Genomic DNA, 12,165 nt, shown 5'->3' with positions numbered 1-12,165 from the left:
GGGAAGTAAGAACTGTGATTTCCTGCTCCATCAGGAAGGTGAAATGGGAGCATACTCAGAGAATTTACAGCCACTTCTGCGATACCAGAGACACGAGACATTTGTAGCAGGGAATTCAGAGGATTACAGACTACAAGTCTACTCTGTGTGTCAGTGACCAGGATGCCTCACTCCCCAACAGGCTGAATGCCTTTTATGCCTGGTTTGCACAGAACAAAATGCTGGTGAGGAAGGTATCCGTCCTCTTAGGGCAGCTGAGGTGAGGAAGATGCTGGCCAAAGTCAACCCACACAAAGATGTGGGACCTGATAATATACCTGGTCAGGTTCTGAAAGACTGCACAGCCCAGCTGACAAAGCTGCTGATGGATACCATCAACATCTCTCTGGAACAGTCCGCTGTCCCCTCGGTTTTCGAGGCAGCAACCGTCATTCCAGTGCCAAAGAAGGCCACAGTATCCTGTATAAATGATTATCGTCCAGTGGCATTAACATCAAACATTACAAAATGCTTTGAGTGGTTGGAAATGGAGTGCATTAAAGCCCTTCTCCCAACTACATTGGACCCTTTCCGATCCACTGACAATGCAATAGCCTCTGCACTCCACCCTGTCCTGTCCCACCTGGAAAATGGGGTCTCATATGCCAGGCTGCTGTTTATAGACTTCAGTTTGGCATTCAACACCATCAAACCCCAGAAACTGGTGGGGAAGATGTCCTTGCCGGGTCTCAACACCTCCCTCTGCAACTGGATACTAAACAGTAAGGCTACAGTCGGTCCGTGTGGGCAGCAACCTCTCTTGTCCCATTACACTGAGCACTGGTACTCCCCAAGGCTGTGTGCTCAGCCCACAGCTGTTCACACCGCTGACACATGACAGTGTCGCAGGATCCAGCTCAAACAATTTAAGCCTGATCATTGAGAAGACAAAGGAAAAGTGCAGATGAATTATTCCCCCCGCCCCAGTGAATGCATGCTTTCTCTGTAGAAAGGCTTACGGTAAGTGTACCAAGTTCCTGGGAGTTCACATCACAGATGTCCTCACCTGGTCCCTTATTACCACCTCCCTGAATAACATCACCCCCACTTCTAAGTAGATTGAGGCAAACAAGGCTCCCCTCCCCCCACCAACATCTTAACTGTGTTTTACAGGAGCACCATTGAGATTGTCATGACAAGTTGCATCTCCATCTGGTATGGGAGCGGTCAAGCATTGGACCAAAAGTCCCTACAAAGGACCATGAGAACAGATGAGAGGATCATAGGGGTCTCTCTACCATCCATCGGGGACATTTATCAGGAGCACTCTCTATACAGGGCCCTTAGTACTATTAAGGATCCCACCCATCCATCCAGCATCCTCTTTGACTTTCTACCACCAGGCAGGAGACTACGATGCATAAAAACAAGAACGGTCAGGGTGAGAAACAATTTCTTTCCCCAGGCATATTAGGCTTCTGAATGCCCTGCCACATCATATTCAAAGTGTCACTGGTTAATCTGTTCCATATTTTGCAATATTTCATATTACTGCACTTTAGTTTGTTACCAATGTGTGATCTATCTGTAGATTTTATCCTTACCTTCATAAGTTATCATGTGTCATGTGTGTTATGTGTACTACTGTGCTTTACACCCTGGTTCGGAGAAACATTGACTTGTTTCTATATACATTATACGGTTACATACATTATATACATGTATATAGTTTAATGATAATAACCTTGACTTGATTTGATTGATTGTGTGCAATTTGGAGCTACCTTTGTTCTTCCAAATTGTGAACTTTCTGGGCTTCTGAGTTGCTGTCCCAAGTGTGGAGAGTTTCTTGGGAGTCTCCCACAAATAGTGCGCACAACTGGCACAGTAAGCTAATGGCGGAGAAAGTGGATTTTCAAGCTATTTATTGCAACACAATTTGGGTGGACTGCTTTGTCTTAGAAAAGGTTAATTCTGCCCACCCAGTAAATGTGAAGTATTATAGCTATAGATGGTGCAGAAGAAATAAAGAATGGCATAGCATAAACGTACAATCCTCTCAGCTATTCTTGCAGTTGTGGCTCTGAGGATGTGTACTGTGAAGATTCAGTAATATTAAATAAAAGTGTGTCCTCGCCACGTGACAGCTAACCTTGGATTTTTCTTTCAGTGCAAACTAGCATTGTTTGCTTCTGTTACTGAAGAACCCCAAATGAAGCTACATAGTATGTCTTCTCTTGAGTGCAAAGGTAATTGATACAGTTTCGGAAGATAATCAGGTCAAAGGCATTACTTTCCGGACCGCTTGCATCAATATGTTCAAATTGAGATTATGTCCAATAATCACAATCAAAGTATTTGTCCTTTATGCTAGGTAGGACTCCTGTCACAAAATTATGATTTTTCCTTTTTATCTCCTTTCATTTCAGTTCATTTTGGGCTCCTTGATCTTACATTCCTCATTGGTGTAAGGGCGGTTACTACTGGAATTCACATGACATGCATCGAATCATTAAGCTATATGACACAAATAGGCTCTTCTCCCAAATTGTCCATATTGATCTAGATTCCCATCTAAACAAGTCCAATTTGTCCATGTTTGACCCACGCCCAACTAATACTTTCCTCCACATATACCTGTCACGTACCTTTTAAATGTTGATTGTATAGCTATGTCAACCACTTCCTCTGGCAGCTCATTCCATATCCTGGCTCCCTATGGATGAAAAGGGAACCAATATATGGAATGATCTCTGAGGTTCCTATTAAATCTTCTACGCTCACCCTGAACGATTAGTCCCCGATATTGGAAAAAAAGACTTGATTCCCTAAATCTGTGAAAAAGAACACGTGTACTGACCCTATCCATTCCCCTTATGATTTTATACATCTTGGTAATATCTCCTATGCTCCAGTAAATGAAATCCCTATCTGCCCAAACTCCCTCCATAACCCAATCTCTTGAGTCCTGGTGACATCCGTGCAAAACGTTTCTGCTCTCTTTCCAGCCTAATGTCTTCTTTCCTATAGGAGGGTGACCAAAACTGAAAACAATATTCCAAACGCAGTCCCACAATGCAACATAATGTCCCAAATTCTATACTTAGTGCCTCCCTGGAGTTCCAAAAGCCTTCTCCACCAGCCTACCTTGTTGTGATGCCACTTTCAGGAAACTATGAATTTGTACTGCTGGGTTCCTCTGTTCTATAACATCTCTCGAGCTCTACCACTCCACGTTTGGACTAAATTTGTAATAAGGTCTGAAAATTAGTGGCCCTATGCTCCTTATTGTTGCTTATCATTTTAGTTTGAGTACCTGTGTGTAGCAGTTCTTCATTATTTGCATCTCATCGGATTTTGCCACACATAAAACTAGTTTCTTTTGTTACTTGTATTTGTAGTTAAATGCAACGCCTACTGCCAACCTGTTGGTGTTTGGAGTAAATCAAGAGCTGCCTGCTCGCAGGGAATGAATTCACGTGATCAAGTATTAAAATTGAGAGCTCAAAGCAGATTAGGTGAAGGTGCTAATCAAGTAGAGTGGACAACCAGGAGGGTGGCACCACTGGTGATGGGACTTGCCATGTCCATTTTGGGACACTTCACTCAACTGTGGTCCCCACTGGACACACCTCTCACCTGTGGCACCAAGTAGCTGTATGCATGCAACACCAGCCACACCCTGGTGCACCGCCTCAATGGGTGGGCTCAACCAGGCGAGGATAGCCGGCGGCCTCATACCCCAATAAGACAGGGACATGCCTGTACTAGCGGATGAGGTCAGCTCCAGTGGACTGGACAGATGAGACCCACGGTGAGATCAGACGGCCGGGCAGGTGGTTCTGCAACACTCTATGGAGAGCAAAGGGCATGACAAAGCACAGATGATGTCATGGTCATCCACTGCAACCAAGGAAGACCCCAGTTTGCAACACTTGTTCATACCACTGGACCCGGACTTCTAAGGTTGAGAGAGTGGAACTGCCCTAGTGCAATGGCTTTTCCATTTTAAAAACTCACTCGCACAGGTTTCCTGTCAATGTCAGATATGATGGACAACCATCACATAGACAACAAGTAGAAGGGAATACATTTCATAGGAAATTCAGATTTTGAAATAGCCCAAAATATTTCCAAACATATAAATATAATGAAATATAAAACAAATATAATAAAAAGATACCTTTTAAGAAAAAATGTTCTACAAGGAGTTGAGCTCGTGCAGCATGCAAACCCAAGGTAATTATTATCCGTCCATTTTCACATCCACATACAAGGTTTTCTAGGTTTGGAATATAAACACTGGCAGTGATCAAACCAGTCTGAAATCCATTCACATGTACATCCAGCTGGTCTGTTATTTCTTCTGTCAAGATCTTGTGCTTTTCAAATGCTCCCTGAAGGCTCAAGGTTGCAGTCATCTTAATCTCTGAAAGTAGTGCATATAACAGGTGCGGATGAAAGATCTTCAGCTATGTCAACTCCAAAACCGTGCCGTAACTTTGTCTTCACATTTTAGCTTTTTTTTTATATACAACTCTGACATGCAACAAGTCAAAGGTGCAGTCAGAGAATTATTTGTCAGTGAATTTAAACTCTGAGCAATGCAGTTGGAGATTACAGCACATCGTAAAGGGTGTGCCAGAATTTTATGTGTAAAGGCCAATGAAAAGATTTAAAGATTAACTTTATTTGTCACAAGTACATCGAAACATACGGTCAAATGCATCATCTGCATCAACAACCAAAACAGTCCAAAAATGTACTGGGGGCAGCTCACAAGTGTCAACACACTTCTGGTGCTAACATAGCATGTCCACAACTTACTAACCCTAACCAATACGGCTCTGGAATGTGGGAGGAAACCAGAGTACCTGGAGGAAATTCCTGTGGTCACAGGGAGAACATACAACTTCCTTACATAAGGCGGCAGGAATTGATCCCCATTCAAAATCGCTAGCACTATCATGCCACCCTGATCAAAATGGACATCTTGGTTGCTGCTCCACTGCATCAAATTCAGTCGTGGCCACTGCCTTCTTATAGAAGCAACACACACAAAATGCTGGAGGAACTCAGCAGACCGGGCAGTGTCTGTGGAAAAGAGCACTCTTTCTTGCTGAGTTCCTCCAGCATTTTCTGTGTGTTGCTTGGATTTCCAGCATCTGAAGACTTTCTTTTGCTTGCCTTGTTATCGAACTGGGTTGTGAAGGCTGACCTCATGACCACAGATCCAAGCAGTCCTGGAGGCCAGTGCCCAGTAATGTTATGGAGGTAGCAAGAAGAGACAAGGAACCTGGGAATGGTGTGGGTGGTTGAGGAAGGAGGTCCAGGACTGCAATGGTGATGGATTAGGAGGAAGGTGGGTTTAGGTTAATTGAGATTTGGTGGGGAAGTATGATGAGAGGACACAAGATTGGCGATGGAAGGAATTATCCTCCTGACTACCTTCAGAAACTATACCAAAAGGGATAACTTCACTCAACTTCACTTACCCCATCATTGAAATGCACCTACAACTAATGAACACACATTCAAGGTCTCTTCCTCTCATGTTCTCAAGATTTATTGCTTATTTAATTATTACTATTATTTCTTCTTTTTGTATTTGCACAGTTGGTTGCCTTCTGCACTCTTGAACGCCCTAGTTGGGCAGTCTTTTATTGATTCTGTTATTGTTATTATTCTATAGATTAATTGAGTATGCCCACAGGAAAACAAATCTCAGGATTGTATATGGTGACATATATCTACTGTCCTAATAAATTTACTTTGAACTTTGATTGCAAGGTTGAGGTGATACTGGAGATCGGAGCGTAATTTAAGGTTGGTCTAAAAGAGGGAAAGGAACAGCAGGCGAAGATTTAAGTATTGAACTTATCCAGAAGCTCTCCTCTCGGTTAGTAGAACAGGAACTAAATCGGGTTACCACAGAGCTTGGATCACGTTAAAAGAAATGCCAAGCATAATAAATGGATTGCTTGAGGAGCCTTGTCATCCCTTGTGACTTGACACAGAGATGTGGGTTTGCTTCATGGCTCATAACAGGAAGACCCCAGTTCAATTTTCCAAGACCACAAAACAAAATGAAAAGATTCAATAGCATGCTTCGCTGATGGAAAAAAAAACAATTTTCAATGGTATACAATGAAATATAATTATTCAACAATTATACTTTGGGGCAGAAACATTAATTAGTCATGGAAAGTGAATGCATTTTTACTCTTCTTCTGTAGCTGGTGCTTCATTTATTAATGGACATTATAAGGACATAGTTAGATCTGCTAAAGCAATTGTTAAAGGATGTCTGTTAAAGAACCAGAATACAGGAAAACCCACTGTTACCTTGCGGGGAGCCATCACGATTGGCCATCGGAACATCAGGAATATGCCACATGGAAATTCTTCCTGATGCTTCGCCACAGAAAAGAATCTTATGAAAAGGCTCTTTACGCTCATTGATGAAAATCAGAATTGCCTGAAGAAACTCAAAAGAGAAAAGGTGGGGGTAAAAAAGCCTATGAATTCCATTTTCCTGTACTGATTTTGACAACTTCAATGTGAAAGTTCATTTTTTATGTCTGATTTTGAAATGCATCTTACAAATATAAATAAGACAAAACTGCAGGATTTATGTACTCAGCCGATCAGGCAGCTGCTGTAGTGAGGAGAAAAACAAAAGATTAATGATCTTCAGGTTAATGATTATTCATGAGAACTGATCAAAATGTCAATGAGAGGTCATCAATCTAAAACAGTGACTTTTTTTCTCCTACAACTTTTGTCTGAATATTTTCAGTAAATTTCCTTTGCTTCAGATTCTCAACATTAGCAATATTTTGCTTTTGATCTTTGCTGTTAAGCGGGGTTCTACAATAAACTGAACCCATAAAATCCTGCTCATCTGCTGGTTCAGTCTCTTAGGTGCTGAAAGTATCAAAACTCACAGCGATCATCAGATCACAGGTTTGAGAAGAAAAATAACGAACACACTGCACGTGAAGACATTTCAAATCAACTTGCTCTTCTCCCAATTGGTCTTTTTGCTCAAAAATAACTTTAAATGGAATTATGAATCTTCTCTTCATTTGCTAAACACGTCATCTGAATTTATGATCCAACAGCAAGTGCTGTTTGACCTGCTGTAAAATGTCTTATTAGAATTACTTGCTCAGCAATTTTAACCCAGCTTAACCAAATGACGATTGACCTTCATGCCACGTCAGAAATGTTTGCTCATTGTTAACTAATTTATACATTTACCTAGTTTTCTCCTGGCCTCATAATGTGAGGCAAAACCAGTGGGACAATTATAGCAATATTGCATTAATATATCAGAAAAAGGCAAGTTAAGAACATATAGTTTCATAGATCAATTTTGCAAAAAAGTGAAATTGTTACTGCTAACACTTCCATTTATATACTATAGTTAAGGCAATATACACCAATATTGTACATTTATACAACATAACAACCTTTATAGGATGAGAAAAATATACACTCAGTAGCCACTTTATTAGGTACATCTGTTCATTAATGCAAATATCTAATCAGCAACTCTTGTTGCAGTAACTCAATGCATAAAAGCATGTAGACGTGGTCAAGATGTTCAGTTGTTGTTCAGACCAGCTCTCTCTTTAATGTCTCTTTTTCCCTTTTCTTGGTGGCTGGGGTCCTGTTGCAGACCGTAATCTACAGCTGTACTCAAACTGCGATTCTGTGCGGCGGTGGGTTCCTGCATCCGAATGGCCTAGTGTTATTGATATTTCCAGGAGCAGCCTGGAAGGTGTGTGCCTTTGGATTATTTAGGGGTGCGGCCTTGGACAACCACCACAGACATCTCGATTTCTCGCTGGTGTCGCTAACTGAAATGTCGCAGAGATCAGAACATTGAGACAGCAAGTGCTGCTGTTGGAGGCCTCTGAACTCAGGCAATATATCCCTCTCTCTCTCTTTCGTTGGGGGTGGGGGGTAGATTCTGCGGGCTCGCAAGTCAGGTGAGCTCAAATGAATGTTGCTTCAGATTATAGCATGAAAGAGTTGGTCTCCCTCTCACTGTGGAAAGGGTGACACTTTATCTGTCCCTTGTTAGTGTGAGCGAGAGCTTCTGGCATGTCAACGTGCCGGGTTATGGGCTGTAGTTTGTGTTGGACTGCATATAATGGGCTCTTTGGGGCCTTTGCTATTCCTTGCTTGGCAGGTGGGGGGCACTGATGCTTTCTGCTGGAACAAGTGGGGTAGGGGATTTGATGCTTTGCTGATATTTGTGCGTGGGAGGGGTTGGGGGTATTTGGGGTTCTAACATTTTTCTGTCATTTATTCTTTGAGTTCTCTTCTGTTTCATGGGTGTTTGTGAAGATTGAGAATATCAGGATGTATACTGTACACATTCTCAGATATTAAATGGAACCATTGAACCATTGAAAGAAATGTAGTCTAAGTGATTTTGACCATGGAATGATTATTGGTGCCAGACAAGGTTATTTCATTATTTCAGAATCTGCTGATCTCCTGGGATTTTCATGCACAACAGTCTCTAGAGTTTACAGAGAATGGTGTGAGAAAACAAAAAACATTCTGTGAGTAACAACTCCTTGTTAATGAGAAGGTCAGAGGAGAATGGCCAAACTGGTTCAAACTGACAGGAAGGCAAGAGTAACTCAAATAACCATGCATTTAAATGGTGATGTGCAGAAGGATATCTCTGAATGCACAACACGATGAACTTTGAAGTGGATTTGCTAGAGCTGCAGAAGACCATAGTACCTAATAAAGTGGCCGGTGAATGTAGATAATACTGGAAGATATCTAGCTGGAAGGCAGCCCAATTTAAGTAGCGAGTTAATGAAGATGGTAGGGATGCAAGATTTGTGTTTGAGGTTCACCCATATGGCGAGTTTTTAATCTTTGCCAGGTGCTTGAAAGCACCAGTGCCCAGAGGGAAAGGAGGAAAGAGGGAACTCCAGCCAAGATCCTCTGCTGATCCTCTACCTAATTACTGATTTAAGTGAGTTCCCGGAGGCTCAGCAGATTCCAACTTTTTTTTTAATTGCATTCAAATGCCAAAATCAGAATTGTGCATGGGAAAGATGCCAAGTTTTATTCTATCTAACAAAAGAAAGTTGAAGATCTCTCCCAGATGTCAAAAGTGGTGGTCTTTTCTGGCTAGGAGGCTAAACTGTGCAAATCCCCTCAGATCTCTGCAAGAGCTGGTGCCCCATCCTTTTAAAAAATCATAAGATGAAATAATTCAAACAGGGATCACCTGTATTAAAAATGCTCCGGTTGCTGTATTTTTCTCATAGAAATATTAAGGTGAAAGAGATGAATCAGAGATAACTAACTCTGCAATTTCAGTGCACCTTTACATAAAGATGAGTCTTGGTGAAATTCTACTTTCCCCAATCATATTATAGGATTTGGTTATAATGAATATTAGCATAAATGTGTCATAGAAATGTGTTTAGGCTGCTCTATTGTGATTTGGGTAAGTGGTTAATTTCAATGCTCTGTGCTCTGAAAGTTTATGTCATCCGAATCCTAAATTTATTGTGGCGTCTTTGATGTTTGGTCTCCATCACTGTACATATTACAATAGTTACTGCATTTGACTACACTCCATTCTTATCATACCATAAAAAATCTTTATAAAAACTTGTTTACCCAATTAATTCCATACAAAATGTTCCAGTAAGACTTAGAGAAGTGTACATTTTCTGTCAGTAGTGCAAGCACATTATCATTCAAGCATTCTGATTCTATAAAATAACTATTTTTGATATTTCAGTCTGTCAGAAGGATCAAGGATATGAATATTTAACAAAACCTGCAGTGCTTTAATGGAGCCTGCTAATGGTTTGATATGCACAGCAGACGCTGGAAAATTGAGAACCATGCACAAAACACTGCAGGAACTCTGCAAGTCAGGCAGCCACTATGGTGAGGAGTAAACAGTCAACGTTTTGGGCCTAGACCATTCATTATGGCCCAAAATGTTGACTGCTTTTTCCTTTCCACAGATGCTACCTAATGGCTTGATACCGTTTTTTTCTTACAGTGAGATGGAACTAGCAGAGTAACACTGTCAGCTCTGCTTCAGTTAATGGGAGCGAAGTTCCTCCTATTACAATTTGCACAAGTGGACAGAGCACAACATTAAAAAGTGGAGTCTATGGAGAAGCTCATTTTTAGCTTGTCACCAGTTTAAAAAGAATGGCTGAGAGTTTGTAGTCATGCAGGTGTATTTGTACTATGCTATGATGGATTCTATGCATTCTCTAAAATGAGGACCCCAGACAGCGATAGTCTAACACATCAGCCAAGTTGTTGCGCATCACAGAACACCTGATCCGATTATGGCACAGATGTTGTTTACCACTTACATGTCCATGCATGAATGCTGATTAGGTCTTGCTGCAGGCAGTATGGATGCCTCCCTTTTAAGGAATTGCAAATGAAAATGAACAGCCCCCACATCTGGCTTTATGTCGGAAGGAAGTTCATGGATAGCACACCTGGAGAAGTTTGGGTCTCGGACTCTGCTTGGAGGAGTTCCTGCAGCAATACCTTGTATTGACTGCAGGGCTGCACAAGATGCTTTGGTGCTATTAATTGAAATCTCCCATCTAGGTATATTCTGTGCCTTTGCAAGTTTCAATGCACTTTTCGAAATGGAAGAACATAGCCATCAGCTGGGGAGAAAATTAGATAGTAGCCCAAAACAAGTTTCTTTGTCCATCCTTCACCTTGTGTCATGGGATCTGGAATTAATGCTAAAGACTCCCAGAGCTACTGCCTCCTACCTGTAAATCAGTGTATTTCCACTTCTGCCTGCCAGTAGAATGGAAGGTACCCAGGAATTGTGAAGGAACAGACTGGCATATTCTTTGTAAGGTGAGACACCCACATCAGGGATAAGCTCCAGATGTTTGGAGGGGGGACTTGACTGAATTTGATGCTAAGGTCAATGTTAGGCAGTTCATCTATTTTCCCCTTTCACTGTAGTGCAAATGAGTGCAGAGATGATCTGCTACATTGGTAGATCATGTCAGAACTCATATACAGGCCAGACCAGGCCGGAATAGCAGATTTTCTCCACTGAAATGTATTAGTGAATCAAATGGGATCTTATCACCATCTAGTAGTTGTCATGACGAATGTTTTGAGGGTTTTGTTGTAATTCTTATTATCAACTAAATTTAAGTTCCATAGATGCCACAGTCAGATTTGAACCCTGGTCTCAGGATTGTTTGCCTGGATTACTGATTGGATAATTTAATTACTGTGCCCTTAATGTTTCTTCAGTTTGGAATCGGTGGTAGGGTTTTACAAATAAGCTGATGCAGTTATTACTTTATAATGTACACGGCAATTTTGAGGCATATTTTAAAAGATATGTAAATGAAAGCTGTATAAAATATTAAACGTTATCTTGAGGAATAGTCAGTACCTTACTGCTAATATCACTTGATGTGTAGCAAAGCAGACGAGGGGTAACAGTCTCGCTTAATGAGTGTTCATGGGAGATAAAGATGCCAGTTTTGAACAAGCTGCTGTAAAGACAGTGAAGTTGATTTGTCAGCCGTATTTGCAGCAAAATGTAAGTAAAGCTAAACAGGCTTGTAACTTCTAGAAAGGCAAAGAATTGTACGTACATTCATCATTATTAATATTAAGGCATATATTTATGTTTTATGTTCTACTGTTCTACATTAAATTAAAAATTAATTCCCTACTCATTAAAAATGAGCCAGAGGTATCATGAAAAAAAGCAGATAATGGATTATCAGGAGAAAAACAATCCACACATCTGACACTACTTTTGTACAGCACAAAATATTAACACCCCTCATGTGTCAATATCATTATATTAATTCTCAGTAACTCAAATTGTACATATTTTTAATAATTTTGCTCTTTCAAATATTCTACTATTTTGCATGGAACATCAAAAACATTTATCATATTAATAAAGCAAACAGATTTTATTTTTTGAGATAATCCTCATAACTGCACAAGGAAGTCTGGCCAATTACTTTTTGTCTGCAGTGTGAGACAAGGTCCACAGCTGCCAAGTTCCTGACAAATGTCCAACTCGGTACGGACTTTGTCTCTGCTCATCTTTTTTTATCATTTGTGACATGCCGTGATTTTTGTTCAGAACAAAGAGTTTGATGTTCATCCCAT

The 12,165-nt window shown here is 40.8% G+C and overlaps 1 protein-coding gene across 14 annotated transcripts in view; it reads right to left on the bottom strand.

Annotated features, from left to right (window-relative positions):
- The window catches only part of LOC140718865 (WD repeat-containing protein 72-like), a 339,559-nt gene that overhangs the window by 259,642 nt on the left and 67,752 nt on the right, over positions 1 to 12,165 (bottom strand). For 12 of the 14 annotated variants that reach the window (XR_012096820.1, XM_073033117.1, XM_073033123.1 and 9 more), the window contains 3 exons: positions 11,429 to 11,531; positions 6,325 to 6,466; positions 4,163 to 4,408 (listed from right to left, as the gene is read on the bottom strand). Coding sequence is in view for 13 of the 14 variants with exons in the window: in XM_073033117.1 (XP_072889218.1) it covers positions 4,163 to 4,408; positions 6,325 to 6,466; positions 11,429 to 11,531 (491 nt within the window). In the remaining variant the exon portion in view is untranslated. The remainder of the gene's footprint in view (positions 1 to 4,162; positions 4,409 to 6,324; positions 6,467 to 11,428; positions 11,532 to 12,165) is intronic. The other 2 variants (XM_073033116.1, XM_073033121.1) reach the window with 2 other exon arrangements.

This window comes from Hemitrygon akajei, chromosome 30 (assembly GCF_048418815.1).
Source record: "Hemitrygon akajei chromosome 30, sHemAka1.3, whole genome shotgun sequence".
Lineage (NCBI taxonomy): Eukaryota > Metazoa > Chordata > Chondrichthyes > Myliobatiformes > Dasyatidae > Hemitrygon > Hemitrygon akajei.
Note: the sequence above shows the minus strand (reverse complement) of the source record. Positions and strands in the feature narration are given on the sequence as shown.